This window comes from Phalacrocorax aristotelis, chromosome 20 (genome assembly GCF_949628215.1).
Source record: "Phalacrocorax aristotelis chromosome 20, bGulAri2.1, whole genome shotgun sequence".
Lineage (NCBI taxonomy): Eukaryota > Metazoa > Chordata > Aves > Suliformes > Phalacrocoracidae > Phalacrocorax > Phalacrocorax aristotelis.
Window position 1 is genome coordinate 1,712,166 of NC_134295.1, and position 22,099 is coordinate 1,734,264.

At 45.8% G+C, this 22,099-nt stretch overlaps 1 protein-coding gene across 2 annotated transcripts in view; it reads right to left on the reverse strand.

Annotated features, from left to right (window-relative positions):
* Positions 1 to 22,099, reverse strand: part of HIVEP3 (HIVEP zinc finger 3) — a 116,788-nt gene that overhangs the window by 16,944 nt on the left and 77,745 nt on the right. For both annotated transcript variants that reach the window (XM_075114701.1, XM_075114700.1), the window contains one exon: positions 4,377 to 4,552. In XM_075114701.1, the coding sequence (XP_074970802.1) occupies positions 4,377 to 4,552 (176 nt within the window). The remainder of the gene's footprint in view (positions 1 to 4,376; positions 4,553 to 22,099) is intronic.

The window sequence follows — 22,099 nt, forward strand, 5'->3', positions numbered from 1 at the left end:
AGTACTTTTCATCCCAGATAACCCTTGAAATAGGTTTTATGTGTGACTTAAATAATGCACAGGCCTTGATTTAGGTCTTGGCATGGAGACAATGTCCCCAAGTTAGACTCTATGAGAAGAAAAGCTTTAATTTATATAATTTATTGGGCAAAAGATTTCAATTTTTAAAATTTTTATTATCTTTTATACTTATTGACTTAAAGATTAAAGGAGAGAATTTGAACATCTAGACTGCCTGCCCATATTGATACAAACCATAAAATATTAGCCATCACCTGGATCTAGCCTATCAGCTTGCATTAACCAAAAACTAATCTTCCAGAAAGGTAACCAGGCTGGATTTGCAGATTTCAAAATACAGAGAATTAGCATATTTCCCATTGAGGCTTGTGCTGAGACTTAATAGCTGCACTGTTTAAAAAAATAACAACTAATATTTCACTTGAATTTGCCAGTCTTTTACTTCCAGCCCTCATTCCTTTTTTTATTTTTTACCTTTCCCTGCTAAGTTAAAGAGCCCTTTTGCTCACAGTGTTTCATCTCCTGTCTGGACCACTGCACCATTTTCTGTTCCCAGCAACAAGTCTCATGCCACAATGCATAAGGGAGCAGGCGGCAAATTCCTAAGTACCACCGTCCTCATCCCACCAGAGGTTTGTGGCATCCTGAGGAGCCGGGGGACCAAAGCCTCCTCCCAGCAGTGGCTCCTCAGGGATGCTCGGACCCTTCCCCTCTTCCCAGCCGCGAAGGAAGGGTCCCAGCACACACAGCGTGCAGGGACATTTTGCAAATCTATGTATCAATCTGCCCTGCTATAACAGCAGTTAATTCTTTTGGAGCTTTCCGCCAGTTGGACCTGCTCTGTAGTTTCCAGAGGAGGCTTAGCAGAGCGCTGAGTCTGCTAGAGCAGTAATAATAATAAACTGTGCAGCCATAACCTTGCCTTTAAGGGCTGAGGGGGTAATGCATTTAATATATTAACCTGTTCAATAACCTCAGTGCCTGTCATGTGCTGATTTAAAGGAACTGCAAACTAATTTATTAAAGGAAGACTATGGCTGAGGACACGAAGAAGTCTGGTGTCTGGAAACTGTGAGTGGACTAGACTATCAAATGGGGATCTTCAGCCAACAGGCACTGATGTCCTTTACACAAGCATCTTTTAAATTAATACGAAGCTCCTTGTCCCTTCTGACCTCCCAGCAAAGGCAGCAGGATCGACACAGCGAGCTGCTCCATACACTTTGTCCAGAAATTTTAAGAAATCTTAAGTAATCAGGACGTGAGAGTCTGATGTGCTTCTGAACGAGACCAGAGAATAGGTGTGGAAAGGGATAATGTCTGCACAGGAGGGGAACTGATGTGCCAACACTGACCCACATCCCCAGTCACCCAAGAGAAGGAGCGAAGAAAGGGGCTGTGACTCCCCCAGGGGTCCGGGGATGGGTGACAAGGGAAGGCTGGTGGTCCCCGCGTCCCCTCTGGGAAGGTGGTCAAGGGAAAACCTTCCCCGACCTTCCTGAAAGGGAAAATTGTTAGACTGCAACTTTTTCTTCATTTCCTTCCTGGTAAGAAAACAATGAAGAAGCTGCTTAACTTCTTTTAAACAACCTCTTGGAGGCCACAGAAACAAACCTCTTAGGAGAGCGCTACTTCGGAGGAGGTAGCGACACCTCATTAGAGAGACACGTTTATATCTGGTCCAGAAACGTAAAATCAAATAAATCTTTACAAACCAACTTTCCAAGACTGCTGTTTCCATCAGCTAAGTGAGCACACAAAAATTGCATGGATTTGCTTTAAAATAATAATAAAAATATTTCCCTGCAGTTCTGTAACCCAAAGGAACAGCTTCGCCTACAGCAACAGAAATGCACAAAAAGCAGACAAGCAGCATAATCAGTGAAAAGAGGAAAATATTTAAAGCTCTTTCACTTGCAAAAGTTTTCCCAGTTCTTGGAACACAGATATGGATTTTCTGGGGTCGGGATTGGAGGGGAGAAGGTACATTTTAACCAGATAAAGATCCTCATTAAAAATAATAATAAAAAAAACCGTTTAACTGCTTCCAGCCTACTTGAGAGTTTAGAGCATTAGATCATGCTGGAGAGATCTACCACAGCCAACATGAAGACAGCTCCACAGATATCCCCCTTGAGTTTACGCTGAAGGCTAAAATTAACTTTGGAAAGCTGATTTCTAAAAGAGCTTCAACTCAGCTTATATTTTTGCAAGTGCAGTCCGGCAGCGAGAGCTCTAGCTTCTCCATTCTGCATTAACCATGGTTGCAAAACTGCCCACCAGGAAGGAGGATTCTAACGAATCAGGGCACAAACAAACTTATTCTAGACGTCTGCAAAATAAGCTGTGAAACGTCCAGTTCTGCAAACCTCCTGGACCTCGGGTTCACGCTCCCTCACCAACAGCAACAATTCTCTAACTGAACTTTAACTGATGATTTTATCAGCACACAAGGCTGATCTTTTTCTCACTCTCCAATAACTCTTCCAAAGATCCTTGTGTCTCCATCAGCAAAGCAAACAGCATTTACCCAAGTGCTGTAAAGTTACATGGAGTATAAGCGTGCCCGCAGGACACAGCCAAGGCTCTGACTGTCAGCCCCTGCCACCAAGAGCCATTTTCATGCAATTCCAAGTTACCATCATGCAACTAATTGTCCTGAAATTACTGATCCGGGGAAGTTCTGCCCCCTCATGCATCCATCGGCAAATGGATAGTTTTGCGTTCAAATCCCAGCACTGGGGTTTTTTTCTGAAGGAAGCATTTCCATGCTGCCTTCCTCATGCAAGTCTCCCGCAAAGCTAAAGAAGGGAAGTCCCTTGGAGGCAAGTGTCTCTTTGTAACGTGCAATCGGCACAGCCAGTGCTGACAGCTTGTGTGCTTCAAGGGAGCAGAGATGAAGAGCAGAGCAGCTAGAGAGATGGCGAAAAGGACGGTTTGATTGCAGCATCCTGGATAAAAGCCTAAGAGAAGCATGGTGGAAAGCAAGGTGAAGTGACGGAAGAGTCTGAATGGATTCACCTCCCAAAGGAAAACCTCAGAACAAAGTAACAAAAGCAAGAGGGCAAAAGAAAGAAAATGAATCAGAAATAGGTCCAGGCTGGGAGGGAGAGAAAGAACCGTCGCTTGGATGTGCTGCGTGTGTCTGATGAGAATTTGGCCTCACATTCGGTATCACTTCCCCATGCTCCCATATGCCTAGTGATTACCAACATGTTGTTACCCAGAAATCATCCACCAGCTTTACCAGCAAAGCCATCAGGTCCAGGCACTGCCCACCCTGAATCATCCGGTGTCTGGGTCACTTGTCTGGCATGGACATGCCCTCCATCGGCACTTCTGGGTAAGCACACATGCCGCGGTCCACGCAGCACCCAAGTGCCTCCTCCCCACCCATGCTGTGCCGCTTCCTTGGGTTGCCCTGTTTTGGGGGGTTGATGCTCTTCTTAAGTAATTACCTCTCCCAGCTGTGTCAGCTTCTGAGATTTGCAATGATGGAGCTACAGGCAGTGGACATTTCATAGCTGTGGTCAAACTATGATCAAGAAACTGAACTCGACATCTTTATTGCAAGACTTGCTGCAACCAAAGATGGAGGGGAGATTTGTCAAACCCATGGTGCCAGACTCTTATGAGAAGTTAAAGGGACCTGGGCACCTCTCGCACTTTTGAGACCTTTACCCACAATCTCTTGGAAGAGACTTTTTTTTTTTGCATGTGGTTCTGGATGTTCCTGATCGAGTTCTTTCACACACCCACTGGGGCAATGATGAAGGTCACTTGCAAAGAACATCTGGTGGTAGTGAGACTGTGGATCGTTAATGACTGGATGTCCTGGAATGGAGGTCTTTAGAGAAAAAGTCTATTCATATGATATAGGAAATGTTGAAGCTACATGCAACTGCGAAGGATGAAAATGTGCAGAGCAAACAGATCTTGAGAGCACCAGCATAAAAAGCCACCTGAAGACTGTCTCCATGTGCTCGGTCAGGGATGCTTGCCTGTACCCAGGAGCTCCTGCTCTCATTCTAGGGTGGTTTTGATTATAAATCTCTGCCAGTGAGGCTATATTTCAGGATCATTCCCTTTAAGAAGCACAAATAGGATGGCGCAGATGCTCTTCTGCGGGCTGGCTCGTGCAGCCAGTGCTCTCCTCCGCAACACGCATCAGCCTAACGCAGGACTGGTCCTCTTCTGAAAAGTTCAGCCAATTAAGGACTCCCTCATCCCCCTCCCTCCAACTCCTGGGTGTTTCAGACCCTGGGAAGGCTTTCCATTCCCCTTCGCCAGCGCCCCCAAGAAGGCTTGTAAGTCAATATACTAAGCAGAGGAGCTAGGAGCTGACTGTCTCTTACCTTTGGTTTTAAAAGCAAAGTTACAGTACTTGCAGACATATGGCCTGACGTCTGTGTGCGTGCGAATGTGTTTCTTCAGCATGCTGGGTTTCTTGCAGCGAATTCCACACTCCTCACATACATACTTCCCTCTTCCACGGCCTCGCACATACACATACTCTTCGTTTGATTTGTACCTATGAGCAACAGGTGTCATGATAAAAAAAAAAAAAAAAGAAGATTCCCACCTCAAAAGTAGTCACAACTTTCCTGGATTAATTCAGCATGTTATTGACACCACCAGTCTCATTTACCATTTGCTAGCTCTGGGTAATTAGGATAAATTCAAAATATCTTCGAAAGCTTTCTCCCAGATGCCTACTTCCTCTTCTGGAATATGCTCTTATGTCCTGCATCTGCTTCTCTGTACAAACAAATAGCCCAAAGCCTGAGATTAACCACAGGGTCACCCAAATGTCCTGATTTTCCCCATCCTCAAACACAAACTGAAGCACTCATAATGGTCTGGATAAAACATGTCACAGTCCAGCCTGGCTGCCTGAATCGTCTCTCTGTCAGTCTATGCTGTGTTTTAAAATATGTACAGTCTGTCACTGTACTATGCAAAGTACCGAGAAAATACTTCTTAGCTAAACCTCTTGTGATAAAACCTTTCCCACCCATTGGGACAACAGCAAAAGCCATCCGAGAAGACTGTGATGCCACACTGCAAGTTGTGGTCCCTGCAGAGACTCCTGCTAGAATGAGACACCCAGAATGGACACACAAAGAAAACATCCATTTTTTAAATATATTGTGCTAACACTAAATGTAAACACAGCAGACTCTAGGCTGGTTTGTCTTTGGCACAATAACATGACTTAGGTTTACCCAAGAGAATGAGATTGGTCATCCTTCCCTCACGTTGTATATTCATTTATTTTCTGTCCATGCATTAGTGCATAGGAAAGGCTACATGATGTGGGTTTGAAAAATATTTATAAGACTAAGACAAATCATTTAGCTTCCTGCCGTTTAGCAAACGGAGTCTGTAATTTCCTGTACTTGCAGCACAAGGAGAATAAGGTAATACGAAATTGGTCCCCTCAGATTTTTAAGAGGCCAAAGTTTTGAAGCGTGGTATTTCTTGCAACTCGTTTTTCTATCCAGTACAAATTATGTCTGGTCTTCAGAAATCTCCAAACATCCACCTTTGAAAATCAGGCCTTCTAAAGCATCTTAACAGGGCATCCAATGATACACACATCAGTCACCTTTTAGTACCTCCCCAATAAAGCCTATTCCAAACCAGAATGGCGAAGAGAAACAGCAGCCAGAGTGAAAAGAAACTGAATAGAAACAGCAGCACTAGGATTAGCTTGAGCACTTAATAAGTGAAGGTACAGTAAATCCTAAAAAACCTATGTATTTGTAATGAAAAAAAAAATTTAAAAAAATTAAAACTGAGTAAAAAATACACAATGATCATGAATCCAGCCATGAAGTGATAGGATGATAATGGCATGGTCTGCACAGGATGCATCCAAGAAAATACATCCCAGTTACCCACAAGTGTGGATTTAAAAGCTAGTGAGTCACACTGTGCGAACCCCCGATCCAGGGGGACCCAGGCAGAGTGCACGGAGCCTTGGCTCCGCTTTGGTTCATTCACTTTAGGAAGTGTACAAGTACTTTCGGTTCCATGTGGGTGTTTGGGGGACACACTACACACAAAATTCAGAACAATCTTTGTGGGTGCCACCTGGTAGATGTGAGTTTTAGACTAAACCCTTCCTTTCCTCCCACGCCCCAGTCTCTGCCGCAAGGTCTGATCTGTAAGGGGCAGGCTGAGCCACTGCTTTGCCTCATAGGAGAGATGTGAGCAGATGCTTAAATGATGAACTGCTCATGCATTAAGGTGATGGGGTCACAGATCTTCTATGCAGGTTCAGACACAGACTAAAGAGAGAGAAAGATGGGTGCCTAGATAGTCCCAGTCTAGCCTGAAATACCAGTAGCAGCATCAGCATAACCATGTCTTGGTGTCCAACAGCTACATGTGAGGGAACAGCTTGTACTTCTGTCCTTCAGCATCAGCAGAAGTTCTCCAGACCGTAACCAGAGCCATTTGGTAGCCCAGATACTCTAATCTGTCTCCTGTAACTGAAGCCACAGCAATGCCATCTACTCCATGCCTTCCCCCCCGCAAAAAAAAACCCAGCCCAACACCAACACCCTTCATCACAAGGTTCTCATTACTTGGCCAGAGGGGACTGAGCTGGTGTCTGAAGAGCACACACTGACTGCCAGCCTCCACCCCAGTATGGCCAGCTATCCCCATTTACCTGTACAGACACCATGGTACAGATAATTAATTGTTAGTGATGGCCAACGTCCCATCTTCATTCAGTCAGGGACTTAATGCTAAAGCAGCAAAAGGAGCAAAAGGAACCCAGGAATCTCCATGTCCCTTCTTTTCAAATCTGTATTTGAGGTTTCCTTCTCGCCCTCCTTTCTTTCTGTCACTATGCTGGTAATCACCTTGCCATTTAAAAAATGAAATTGCTCCTGTATCAGCCTTGTACTTGCACTACCCTTAATTACACTCTCACATGGAAATCTCTAAGCAAGTTCTTTGTGTCCAACAGTCTCTTCACCAGCTTCATTAAAGCTATCAGGGCTGGCTTTTCCTGGATAAAAAGGGACACGTGATTTAATCTGAAATTAGACATTGCAGTTTACCTGACGCTCTGTGAGACTGAGCCATCCTTCAACATGGATATTTTTCTACAGCTCCCTGAGACGATGTGTGAAACATACAGGGAGAGGAAGGAAACAGAAAAAGAAAGGTAACCTAAACAAATACCAAACCAAACACGCAGAAGAAAGCAAGGGAGGTGATACTGCCATAATATAGAGAAGGCTGCTGCAAATGCCATCTGTCTACACTGAAGGCTCTAATACGTTTATGGAGATAATTACTTCAATATGACATTGGTTTCTCTGTGGGTCTAATACGCTCATATGATTTGCATCAGAAAGAGAAATCAATGACAGCTCACTTCACGTGAAGATTTACCCCGGACAAAGGACTTTCCTGCTCGGTAATGTTTGCTGTAACCAGAGCTCTCTAATATCCACAGTTGGAGCTTGTGTCAGCAAATCTGGGCTTCTCTTCCAGAACACTGTGGAATTCCTAATCCTGTAGTTAGCAACATACACCTCCTACAGTGTCACAGCTCCCACCGAATATCAAGATGATTTGAAGCCCACGGGTCTAATCGGCCATTATGAACGGGGAGACGAATTTCAGGAATAGTTCTTTCAGACACATAGAAAGGTAAAAAACCAGTTATTTGATGCATTTTTGAATGGTTATTTGTTGTATTCTGCTAGCAAATGCACACCTATTGAATTTTGTGCAACCACTTCAAACACTTCTCAGAGCAAGGGGAGCCGGCCCAGACCTGGCAGCATCAGTTCTACCGTAGGCAGCACCAGATTCCGAGACCTGATGGCCCCAAAGCAGGCCATCGCTGTCAGGATTCACAAGAAACCCAACAATGGGACAACATGAACCTGGAGAAAGCTTTGTCTCAGCTCTTTCCCTTTAACTTAGTTGAAACCTAAAACCATGAAGCATTTATTCCTTTGCAGGCTTTAGGAGGCTTAGTTCTTAATGTAACAAAGGTAACAAATATCTGACTACCCGCTTTAGCCACAGACGCTTCTTTTATTTTTTTCTCTCAGTGCTGTGAGTCACTTCCAAGATCTTCATGTGGCTGAAAACCACACAATAAAACCTTGGAGAGCAGAGGGGGAAGGAAGTTTGGTGGTTCACAGGCAGGAAGGGAGAGCAGGTTTCTGGGGGACTCATTGCTTCACTATGAGACGCAGTTGGGCTGAATCACCCCTCCTCTCCTGCTTTCTACAGCTGCCAGGAGTTTACCTTGCCCTGCAGAGTCTTTGCTGATGTGACCTTGCTGATGTGACTCCTGCACAGCCTCAGCACAGCAGCTGCGCTTATTATTTGCAAGTCACACGTAGGCAGCCTGATTTTGTGAACATCCAGAATCTGAAGCTCGGTAATGCGTTATGGTGAAGAACGCCCCTGGTTAGCTTTACAGCAGCTGAACAAGTATTTCTTCAACTGGTTTTGACATTTGTTAAACTCACTTGTTTGCTTTTTGAATTTCTGGTACGTAGTAACAGGAATCGGATATCTGATCCCTTTCCTGAGCCGCTGCATTTAGTTCACGGTCAAGTGAACTGAGTAGCTCCAGTTGTTGCCTTCAGTGTAAGTCTTCTGGTTTTATTGATGGCACATTTTATCTGTCATCAGGCTGCCCACTCCTCTGGCTTGGCTAAATTCTTCACAAGTTCCTGACAGTCTGCCCTGGTATTAACTAATCTAAGTTATGATTTATGCCACCTGCAAAATTTCCCAGATTGCTGATAAATATGTAACTATTATAATGTCACTAATTGCTAGGAGGTTTACTGCCTTCCTCACAGCTCCCTACTAGATGATTGGACCACTTCTTCCACGGTGACACCTGCAACACCCGCTCTGAAACTGCGTGTGCAGCAGAAGTCCTCAGCCTTACCCACTGCCTACCCTAGGGAAACATGGGGCACAAGACCCTACAAGACTGCAGCCTGTGTTAAGGATCACCACACGCAGAGGCCAGACAGTTGAAATCTCCCTTAACTCAAGCCAAGCTACAGCAGAACAAACAGAAGGATTTCTTTACAAAATCCAGACCAGACAATGTCATTTCCAGGTTTCTAAAAGCATCATAAAACCTTCTAGTATCCCAATTTACCAGACAGGGCTATTGCACCAAGACAAACAACGAACTTCCGAAGAATGATACAGCAAGACAGAGAAAGAGCTGGGTATGGATATGGGAGGACCTGGCACAGAAATCCCCTCTTCCAGGTCTGAAGTAATGGATCTTTTGCAAACAGTACTTGCCAACCTCCAGCGAAACTGCAGAAAACTCCTGCCTGGGCTGAGTGAGACGCCACCACACAGACTGGACATACCCAAAGAAGCCTGGTATGAAGGTGTTACTATGAGCATCATCTTGCCTTTGAATTAGGTACCAGCAGCTCAAATAAGATCTAACACTGGAAGAACTACACTATCCAAGGTGACCACCTCTCAGCAGCAATCCTAGGGCTCCTTCTGCCTGGTAGAATATTGGCGCAAGGACTATCTTCTGCCGCAGGCATAAGACAGTGCCTGAAGCAGTGGGACTCTCATTTTGAGTGGACTCTAATTCAGATAACAAATCAGGATCGATCCAAAGACAAGTAGCTGCCCAGGACTCGTGGGGAATCTCACAGAGGCTGAGGGGTGTTAAATCTTCCCTTAATCAGCAACACATGCTGCTGCATGGGAGGAGTGGCTGGGCAGCCACTGCTCCCGTCGCCACATGCTGCAATGCCTCCAGTGCATGGGGCTTTGGCTGATGCAGGGGAGCTGGATGGATGTGCCATATCATGAGCCCTCCCTCTTATGGCTGATAGCAGACAGCTTATTAAAATATTACAAACACAGCTCCCTCTCAGCACCGCTGCTATGATCAGCTTCCTCACACATTGCAGGCCAGTGGCTGCTTGTGCCTGCAGGATGGAAGGGCAGAGAGGCATCGTGACAAGCTTGCCAGCCACAGACATTTGGTGTCTGATTTGAAAACCTGCAGCTTTGACTACGTCTCTTCTGCCTAAGGATCAACAAGAAACACATGGAGAAACAGCACACCTCATCCCTGAGTTTCTGTGGCCATTCCAAGTTAGTTCATAGAATCAGAGAATTATTTAGATTGGAAAAGACCTTTGAGATCATCAAGTCCAACTGTTAACTCAGCACTGCCAAGCCCACCACCTAAGTGCCCCATCCACACGTCTTTTAAGTATGGGGGGACTCCATGTGGTGAGTCCCCCACCTCTCTGGGCAGCCTGTGCCAGTACTTGACAACTGTTTTGGTGAAGAAATTTTCCCCAATATCCAATCTGAACCTCCCCTGACACACCTTGAGGCCGTTCCCTCTCATCCTGTCACTGGTGACTTGGGAGCAGAGACCAGCCCCCCCCTCACTCCAGCCCCTCTCAGGCAGCTGCAGAGAGCGAGAAGGGCTCCCCTCAGCCTCCCCTTCTCCAGGCTAAACCCCCCCAGCTCCCTCAGCTGCCCCCCAGCACACTTGTGCTCCAGACCCTGCCCCAGCCCCGCTGCCCTTCTCTGGACACGCTCCAGCCCCTCAGGGGCCTCCTTGTCCCGAGGGGCCCAAACCTGAGCCCAGCATTCGAGGAGGGGCCTCCCCAGGGCCGAGCACAGGGGCCCCATCCCTGCCCGGCTCCTGCTGGCCACACCAGGGCTGACACAAGCCCGGGGGCTGGTGGCCTCCTTGGCCACCCGGGCACTGCTGGCTCATGCCCAGCCGGCTGTCAGCCAGCACCCCCAGGGCCTTCTCCGCCGGGCACTTCCCAGCCCCTCTGCCCCAGGCCTGGGGCGCTGCCTGGGGTTGGTGTGACCCAAGGGCAGGACCTGGCACTTGGCCTTGTTAAACCTCACACAAGTGGCTTCGGCCCATGGATGCAGCCTGTCCAGGTGCCTCTGCAGAGCCCTCCTGCCCTCGAGCAGATCGACACTCGGGCCTAACTTGGTGTTTTCTGCAAGCTTACTGAGGGCACACTCAATCCCCTCACTTAGATCATTGGTAAAGATATTAAACAGAATGGACCCCAACACCGAGCCCTGGGGAACCCCACTTGTGACTGGCCACCAGCTGGGTTTAACTCCATTCACTACAGCTCCTTGGGTCTGGCCATCCCAACAGCTTTTTATCCAGCAAAGAGTACACCCGTCTGAGCCATGAGCAGCCAGTTTCTCCAGAGGAATGCTGTGGGAAATGGTGACAAAGACCTTACTAAAGTCCAGGTAGATAACATCCACAGCTTTTCCCTCAACCACAAAGCAGGTCACCTTGTCATAGAAGGAGTTCAGGTTAGTCAAGCAGGACCTAAACCCATGCTGACTGGGCCTGATGTCCTTGCTGTCCTGTACTGGCTGGCCATGTGATGGCACCTAAGATGATCCGTTCCATAACCTTCCCTGGCACCAAGCGCAGGCTGACAGGCCTGTAATTCCCTGGATCCTCCTTCCAGCCCTTCTTGTAGATAAGAGTCACATTTGCTAACCTCAGCAGGTACCTCCCCAGTTAGCCAGGACAGCTGATAAGGGATTGAAAGTGGCTTGGTGAGCGCTTCTGCCAGCTCCCTCAGTACCCTTGATAGATCCCATTTGACCCCATAGACTTTGTGTTTAAGTGGTGCAGCAGGTCATTAACCATTTCCCCTTGGATTATGGGGGTTTTAACCTGCTCCCTGTCCGTGTCTTCCAGCTGAGGGGGCTGGGTACCCGGAGAACAACTAGTCTTACTAGTAAAGACTGAGGCAAAGTAGGCATTCAGTACCTGACTTTGTCACTACATTTCCCCCGACATCCAGTAAGGATGGAGATTCTCCTTAGCCCTCCTTTTGTTTTTAATGTATTTATAGAAACATTTTTTCTTATCTTTTACAGCAGTAGCCAGATTAAGTTCTAGTTGGACTTTGGCCCTTCTAATTTTCTCGCTGCATAACCTCACGACATCTCTGTAGTCCTCCTGACTTGCCTGCCCCTTCTTCCAAAGTTCATAACCTCTCCTTTTTTGTCCTGAGTTCCAGCCAAAGCTCTCTGTTCATCTAGGAAGGTCTTCCCCATTGGCTTGTCTTTCAGCACATGGGGACGGCCTGCTCCTGAGGCTTGGAGATTTCCTTCTTGAAGAATGCCCAGGCTTCCTGCACCCCTTTGCCCTTCAGCACTGCCTCCCAAGGGACTCTGTCAACCTGTCTCCTAAACAGGCTAAAGTCTGCCCTCCAGAAGACCAAGGGACAAGTTCTGCTGACCCCTTCTCCTTACTTCTCGAAGAATCAAAACCTATCATTTCATGATTGCATATGATCGCATATTCATATATATGCAGGAGAAAACTAAAATCTAAATACTCACATGTTCCTTTGAGAAAAGGTGACACTTGATGGCTTCCATAGTTTGCATTTTTTAAATAAAATAAGGTGTGGGTAATGTGGTTGGTTTATGGAGAACAAGGATTGCCAAGAGACAGCATGGACTGGCAGGTAAAGCAATAGATGAGGAAGAAAGTGACCAAAATGAAGGACCAAAATGAGACACCTTCAGATGCAGAACAGGGTAGCTGGACTGGCTGAGAGTCATTGCCATCTGCAGCTACTACAAGTCTATAAAAGGAAACACAGCTGGTACTCAGCTATGAATTTCCCATATTTTGGGATAATCTTCCTTTCCAACCCAGCAGACATGGCCTAAATTCACATTGTTGCTGACTACTAACACTAAAGGAGGAAAACTTACAGATTTACCCACGCGATCATCCACGTGAACTAAACAAATATATTTAGGAGTGTTGCTTAGATTTCAGAGCCAGGTCCCAAGTGTGATTCAGGTCTTTGCAGAGGAAGTACCCACTAGATCAAGCAAACCAAAGCCAGATTTACTGCTTTCTCTTCATGGACCACTTGCAGTTGGGACTAACAGCTGCAGAAGTGTCCCTGGACTCTGAAAGTCACTCTGGTGAGATCATGAGCCCACCTGTGTAGAAAAAGGCATGGTGTAAATAAACATGGCTGTGGGCTTCTCCTATCCATCCTCCCTGGCCCGGGTTGTCAGTGTGGCCTGGGGGACCTGCTGAAAGTGAGGGACTTGTCAAGAGGGCAAGAAGACATTCCTCAATTTTTGCAAGTGCTCTGGACAATGGCCTGGCAGTGTGACAGCCCACCAGCATTGGCACCAAAGGGCAGGTCTTGCCATGCTTTCCCATTGAAACGGACGTTACATCTCTGCATAAAGTGAGCAGGATCACATTCTGTCATGAGTAGCTGTGGGGCAGTGCATTAAAACTCGCCTGTATTTATTTTTTATGTCGAGTTGACAGTGAGGATCATCTCTAAAACCAAGCCCTTTGTGAAGGTGCCATGCCAAGGCCAAAGAGGAACTTTTGTTCCAAGCCCAGAGCTGCTTTCCAGGCCCTAGGCTCTGTAAAACTTCTCATGACCAAGCAATGAATATTGGTAGAAATACATAGGTCGGTAACTAATTTTTGTAGATTTAATTTTACTACATAAAGTGGGAACCTCTTCACAAACACACTTGTGAGATCTCCCTCTCTGTGTTACCAGTTCTGGACCTTCTGACGTTTCATATTTACGTCCCATCCGTGTACAGAGCAGCACACCAACTATTTGTCACTTTGCAGGAAATATCTTTATGAAATAGCTGGAAAGCATTGAAGAAGAATGCATTATTAGCAGATAGAAACCCCTTTTGCCTATGCCAGGAGAGGTACCTGTCGAGGACAACCTGTTGCTGTTTTTAAAATCTACTAGAATTGACTAATCTTGCTTGGACAACTGAACAGGTAAAGTTGTATGAGCACCACATATTGTTATTTCTATATCAAGTCATATCAGAAGCAGATCATACTTTTTTCAAAGAAACCCTTGAAAGCATTTTGCACAGGAACATGTCTAGCCTCACCAAAGTGCAGCACCTCAAAGGGGAAGGCGTTGCTTATGATCATCGAGTCTGTTTAGGCAAAAAGAGGTGAAGATCAAAGAACCATCGAGTTTCTTGCATGTAAGCCACCTCTGTGCTGTGTGCCATGAGGTTAGCCATTGACTGGAGGACAGGCACACTGGTCATACAGACACTAGCACACGTATAGCACAGGACAGCATGTCTGCTTGCATGGGAACCAGTACTCCTTGGCAGTGCTGGTGCCCCACAGAGCAAGAGGTCCCTTGGCTTGCCAGCAGCGCTGATCACCACGACTGCAAAATGCACATCAATTCAGCAAGAAACTCTAAAGGCAACTTCAGGAATAAATGCATCCCGCTCCTTTCCTCTCTGCAGGAATCTAAGCATAGATAGGAGGAGGAGGAATTGTATGGCACTGCAAAAAAATAAAATGATCATGCAGGACAGCTCAGGCCTAAGTTACCCTTTCTGCTTTTTATAATATCCCTGGCAGGTCCTCACAGCTCAGATTTTACCTAAGGCAGTTTTCCACATTTCTTTGAATGGGAAACAATAAAGTGGGTGTATCCCCACAGTGTGCTCCTTGTGATCACAGCTCTGTCAGCACGACCTCGGTGGCACTGGGGCTGCATGGGACATGCCAGCTGCTTCAGAAGTGATGCTAGCACCATGGGTGGTCAAGGCACTGTCCAAAAGCAGATCAGTGATTCGCTGGCCTGCCTACAAAAAATGAGCACTGCCAGAGCCTATATATCATTGAAAAAAGCCACAGGAGTTGCTTCCTATAGCACTGCCCTGTGACAAGGCAGCCGGACCACCAGGACGTGAGGAGGTCGGCGTAGAAACATCAAGTCAAAGGAAATCTCTCTTGACATGATCACATCTGGGATGCTGTGTCCAGGTTTTTCCATTTCAAGATTCAAATGGTGCAAGCAAACCAGAAAAAAATGGGAGGGAAACAACAACTCTGGGGAAGGGGATGAATGCAAAGATGAATTTAGGAGGGAAGCACATGAAAAGAGAAAGATTCAAACATCATACTGAACCCTAGACAGTAAAAGGTTTAGGGACAGGCTAATGATCTGGAAAGATGTACACGATGGTCAGGGGGGAGAGCCATTTATTATTGACAGTTATCCTAAGAACTCCAGAGTGAAACTAAGAAGTGGAAACTTTAAGCCAAATATGAAAAAAAGATGGGTAATGTCTTCAAGTAGGTTCACCCTGCACAGAACCGTGGCATGGATTTAAGCAGTGTAATGCCTCCTGCATGTCCAGCTTCTAAAGCACTTTTCTCTGGACACAGCTTCTTGCTGTAAATCCACTGGAAGAGCTGACAAAAATGTTGACGTCTCTGTAACACACAGAGAGCAGCCTCCAGAGGTAGACAGAGTGAAAGCCCTACAGAAAATCTGCATAAACAACCCAAATCCACACAAGAAGCTTTTACTAGCATAAAAACACAGGCCAGAGAAAGACTTTTAATGGCATTTCTCCATCAGCAAAAGCAAATCCTTTTGTCAGCAGAGCCTATTTTGATTGAAGAAGTGTTGTGGGCTACAGGGACAAGAGGATCTGTGACTGCATGAGCTGGTCTGCACGAGGGAAACTGCTCCACAAACAGCTGTATCCGATCCCTGGTCCTCAAGCTGGCCCTCGAGCAGTGTGGTATGGCCAAGACAGACCATGGGACTTCCGTCAGTTAAATTAATCCAGCAGAGAGCAAGCACAATACCAGCAAACCGGTTGCATATGCATGTAAAACTGCAAAAGCAGGACAGTTTTATATTACTTCTCCAAACGTTATGCTTGAGCGAAAGCTTGATTCAATTTTGGTTTGTGGCATCAGACCTCTTCTAGTCCATTAGAAATAAAATTACAGTTAGAGTCATTATGGGTCTATCTGCTCTTATACAAATTCATCCTCTCCACTCTTTAATCATTTAATTGTCATTGCAAACCGCTATAAAAACATATCTATTTCAGAAAAAAGTCAACATAAATACTACTATACTGCTTTATACAAGCTGAAAACCTGGGTTTGATTCCTAATATGCAATTAGAGATGTAACAGGACTGAAAAAAATGAAAACACATTTACTGCCAGGTGAAAGTATTTCAGTGGAAGGTGTGTGCGTCGCCCCTGCCAGGTAGTTAACTTTGGCCACCTAAGCATGAAGAGCTGTGGTACTGTATTGATTGTGTGCACAGGCTAATTAGTCTCTTCTGGGCTTTCCTTCCATTAAATCCAATTGCAAGAGCAGAGAGGTAATGCCAAACCTTCCGCAGCCTCCCAATTCTTGTTCAGTGATTGGGCCACGTGTCTTTATCCTCAGAAGATGCCACTCAAAAGCCAGTTACTGCAGGGCACATGCAACCTAAACACCTCATCCCACCACCACAGTGGCAAAAACAGGAAAGACAAAAGAAAGCAAGTTGCTGCTGTGGTGTTTTGCAGTGACAGGGACATGATGGCAGCATCACAAAACATGCCTTCCAACCTCTACGTGCCCATTTCCAAAGATTTCCCTACATGCTATTAGAATAAATTAATGGATTGCTAATGCAAGGCTGGGGTTTTTCCCCATCGCTAGTCAGACAGGCTAGGTCATGATACAAAAGTCGACACAGGTAAGCACACACGCTGTTCCCAGGGCACTGCTCGAGCACCACATTTCCCTCCTGAAGGTCAAATACAAATAGAATAAAATAACAGATTAAAAAAACCCAAAACCCTATGCCACAAACTCATACAGCTGATTCATAAAGTATTCATTGAGAAAGTCTAGCATGGAAATCCCCGTAGATGACCTGTCTCAATCCCATTTCTTCCTCCTCCGCCCCATCAGAATTGATTAAACAATTTCCGGAGAATTCGACTCCGTCTGACTCAAGTGACTCTCATCTGACACAGATACTTCATGTTCACAAAGCAGCTCTTTCTGCAACCATTTTTCTAAGTGCTAGGAATGATTCTGGGTGCCATCACTGTTTTAATTACAGGCTGCCGTCTTGCCCTTCTCTTGCTTGTCACGTCAAGGAGGAAGGACTTTTATTTATTTAGTGCTTCATTTCCCAGCACTAACTGCACTCCCCGCAGTACCTGCATTTTTGGAAGCATGTTAGAGTCTGTAACACTTGTTAGTCTTAAACAGATCATCAAATCCTTGAAGAAACTGTTTTGGATTGAGGTCAGTTACAACTCAAGAATTATTTCAAACTCTACTGAGGATGTTGAACGGAAATATCCGATGTAAGAAGCAAGTGCCTACATCAGTATATTCTGCCTAGTACCCTTGTTACATGGTCCTTAGCAACAGGATCTACCCCCCCCCTCTATTTTGAAGCTGCTACCGACATACTCTAGAGTTTATCTTAACAGTTACAAACATTCAAACAAATTTTTGTTACAAGGATTTGGCTTCTGAGATGCATAAACATCAGTGTGTTTTGTTGAGGTGTTTCTGTGTGCCTGTATAAAGAACCACTCATTTTTGACAAAAGCATGCTTTTAGGGTACACGTGACACCTTGTCGTTCAGGTTGGGTACCATCACATTATATCTACCTCCACATTTATTTCAAGCAGCTTTTTCTCTACACCATTTACTGAAAGGTTGATGCTATTAATTAGCAATTTTTTACATTTGATGACTTTTTCATTTAAGAAGCAGAATTTTCAGTGGCCCAGCAGAAATCCAGTCCTTTCCAAAGTCAAGTCCATGCCTTGCAGTAATCTTGATTTGAGCTGGTTGTTACTTACATGGGTAAATACTACCAATACTTCAGTCTCTAATTAGTCCATTTATTAATTACTGAAATGCACACACTACAGAAATGAGTAGTTCAGTGATGTAACAGTCAGTGGAGTCTCTCAATAGCCATTTTCTGGCAAAAAAAATCTGCTTTCTGGAGTGACACTTTCCTGTGACTCGAAGTTCATTCCATTTGTGGATGAATTTTCTCTGGCTTTCAACCCCCTCCTGGGCCGACTGGGATATAGAGGATGCTCTGCACCTCTGGGCCTGATGCATGGGCTGGTCCAGAAGATTTAAATTTTGAGGATTTCTTCCTCAAGCCGCCTGTCTCCTGGACACGGCTGTCTCCTCCTCGAGCTCTCTGCGTGGTGCCTGTCCATTCTGAGGAGCTCATGGTGCTCTGCTTGCTCCATTTTTGACCCAGGTTTAGTTTTTGCCGATGCCATGTCATTAAGATGCAGCACAGGGATGTGCTGTTATCAGACTGGCCCCGGTTACCTAACACGAGTCAAGGTGAAAGAGCTTAACATTCCTGCCATGGGCCAAGGTGGGTAACCACTGACTCCAGTGACTACGTTACAGAAATGCATTTTCTCTTCTGCCACCACATCTGACACAAACCTTCTTGTTCTCCAGCCTATTAGAAATGAATAAATATCCCATTTACAACTTACACCTCAAAGGAGCACACCGGTGGGTGTTAGGGACAGGTACAGAAAAAAAATCACCGCTGCCCCTGCATGTTCTCCATCTCTACATTGTTTAGGTTTAAATCATTAAAAAGTGGAATTTCATCATTTCACTTGAGAAACAAACTCAGCTGACACTTAACAAAAGTCTGGGTTGGAAATTTTTTCTAATATTCTGTCCAAAATTATATTTACATTGTTTCATCCAGTTATTGCTTAATCTTCTGCAAGTAATTCCTCTGCTTTTAGAGATCACTGACCCACAAATGGAGCTGTCCCATCCACAGTCACTGGAATTACTGGCAGGCAGGCAGGAAAAAAAAGAACCATCTACTGGTTTTTACAATAAATCTGTAGCGTAGCAGCCGATTTTGTAAGGTATTTAACACGGAAAACGTATTTTATGCTCAGCCTGAATGCTAATTGCTGTTGTGGTGAGACTTATAAAGCTCATACCTAATGAGGCTGGTTGTTTCTTTGTCAAAAAAAAAAAAAAAAGCAAAACTCATGCTGCACATTTTTAGACTAAAACACTGTTGTGTTAAAAAAGCCAATTTTCTGCACGTAATGAGAAACAGTAATTAAGACGAACACCACACAAGGGAAATTTAACTGGGTTGTTCTGCTACTGCTTTCGAGTGAGGCACTCTGAGACTGGTTCCTGTGTCCCGTTCCTTGTGTGATCATTTACTGCAGTGGGGGTATGAAGTGGGGTACAGCGCTGCCAGATCTGAAGGGTGCATTTGAAAAGGACTTTATGCTTCACTAAGTGGGACAAGAATCAGTGAAGAAACTGAGACCGAGATCAACAACATCCACTGTTAATTCAGGGTGCCTAAGTTTATTTCACACACTAGAAATAACCTGCTTGCTAACATTACTGGAGAGCTGAAACATGGACAAACCAAGTAAATGGCAAAGATCTCAGTAATAACAAGACACACTCAGGAGTTAAACAGACCAAACTTATAGAATCATAGAATCATTAAGGTTGGAAAAGACCTCTAGGATCATCAAGTCCAACCCCCAACCCAACACCCACAGGCCTCCTAAACCATGGCCCCAAGTGCCACATCTACACGTCTTTTAAATACCCCCAGGGATGGTGACTCCCCCACCTCTCTGGGCAGCCTGTGCCAGTACTTGACAACTGTTTTGGTGAAGAAATTTTCCCCAATATCCAATCTGAACCTCCCCTGACACACCTTGAGGCCGTTCCCTCTCATTCTGTCACTGGTGACTTGGGAGCAGAGACCAGCCCCCCCCTCACTCCAGCCCCTCTCAGGCAGCTGCAGAGAGCGAGAAGGGCTCCCCTCAGCCCCCTCTTCTCCAGGCTAAACCCCCCCAGCTCCCTCAGCTGCCCCCCAGCACACTTGTGCTCCAGACCCTGCCCCAGCCCCGCTGCCCTTCTCTGGACATGCTCCAGCCCCTCAGGGGCCTCCTTGTCCCGAGGGGCCCAAACCTGAGCCCAGCATTCGAGGAGGGGCCTCCCCAGGGCCGAGCACAGGGGCCCCATCCCTGCCCGGCTCCTGCTGGCCACACCAGGGCTGACACAAGCCCGGGGGCTGGTGGCCTCCTTGGCCACCCGGGCACTGCTGGCTCATGCCCAGCCGGCTGTCAGCCAGCACCCCCAGGGCCTTCTCCGCCGGGCACTTCCCAGCCCCTCTGCCCCAGGCCTGGAGCATTGCCTGGCATTGGTGTGACCCAAGGGCAGGACCCGGCACTTGGCCTTGTTAAACCTCACACAAGTGGCTTCGGCCCATGGATGCAGCCTGTCCAGGTGCCTCTGCAGAGCCCTCCTGCCCTCGAGCAGATCGACACTCGGGCCTAACTTGGTGTTTTCTGCAAGCTTACTGAGGGCACTTATGCATCTGTAGCTTTTCCGTTCTAAGTTCAAACCTGTCACCGAAATTATGCCAGAGATCATTTTATCCAGAACAGTGAGGTGAACACAGCCTGAACCAGCATTTCCGCACCAGTGCAATGGACTGGCCGTGGCTGTTTGCCCGTGCTACTGGAGCTGTGTGCAACTAAGTCTATCAGCCCTACCCCAAACTGGACTGATTTCACCACTTCAGACTTTAGGAACTTCTGTACTGGGTTTCATTTCGCAGCTTAGACGTGCCTCGGATGCTAACTGCTGTTATCAAGTCAGTACACTGATCTTGCCTCAGGACTAAACTGTCTTGACTCCATGCCTTATGCACTATTTCTGATTTCAGTATATATTACAAATAAATAATATTAGTATAAATAAATCATAAAATAAAATAAAATATATTTGCACTTACAGTAGGAAATTCCATTAATTAGAAATTAGAAATACTACATACAAATTTGTCCACTTAACCATACATCTAACAGTTGGACTACAGCTTAGATGGTGATCTTTTAGATTTTGTTTTTAATACTGACAAGCTTTGGAAGAGATGCGGTATGACATTTCCAAAATCTTATTATTTTTTAACATCAATAAACACATTTTATTATGAACATTTCTAATCATTCAAATGGGCCTTTTGGCACTGATTAGAGTAAATGAGACATGAACTGCAGTCAGAGCTACAGGACCTGGTGTTTCAATAGCATTAGCAACTTGAAGACACTTCCACTGGCCAAGTGCCGCTCTTGCTTGCCAGCATCCTTGGTGCTGATGGCCATGGATGTCCTGTCTTACAGCATCCTTCTGTTTCCTTATTGTTTGGCCAGGCCACCTACTTAAATTCCCTGAGTACTCCAAGTGAAAGAAAGGAATTTTCAGCCATACTTATTTGAGTAAAACTTATAAAGTATTTCACAAGATGAAGAGAAGGTATTTTCTGGTGCAGCTGACTCACTCCAGCAAATTTCAAAAGCTCCCTGCAAGCAGTGGAGACGCTACCCTTTTCTCTCAGAGAAGGTTGCAATGTGAGGGGTCACTGGTTACTTCCAGCTTCCCTTTAGTGGCAGCCAACTTTAGTAATGCTAGTCATGTTGTTATGAAGATATGCACAGACAGAATACGAAGGACGGATTCCTCTATACAAATGATCCACAAAAATGGCTCAGACTAACCCCATTCACTAACGGATGTCTGCTTTGTCACATCTGTTTTCCTCCTGTTGTCTCATGGGGCTTCAGCCCATCTTCCTAACATGTAAGCTTATCTCTGAAAGACTTTCTGAAAGCCTTCAGCAAGCATGCTTTTACAGTGGCCTCCTACATCTTCATTCCCACTGCTCGGTCAGCGATAGACTTCGGGAGCATCGCAGGAGGAATCCGTAAGAACAACAGGAACGGCAAAAGAAAAGAAAACTTCCTCTCGAGTTCCTCCGCCTCCGCCATTACACACCGGAGAAGTTCTCCCTGGGGAACACAGCCTCCCTCTCTAGTTTGTATGAAGAGGCTACAGCACTCAGCTCTCGGTGTATGGGGGCTTGGGAGGGGGTGCTGTTCAGGAACTGTTTTTATCCCCATCCTTTTGTTACTTAGCAATAGAAACCCAAACACTTCTCCTCCAAGTGTAGAAGGCTTCCAGCAGCTTCAGCAAGAACCCTGCAGGGAGTATTGAATTTCATTCACTTCTTCACCAGTGACATGAATATCCATCCATAAACTGTTGGCACAATAAAAAGTGAACGTCTAAGACTGCCTGCCATTAACAATAACACAAACCCCATCCAAGTGGTGGCCTGGT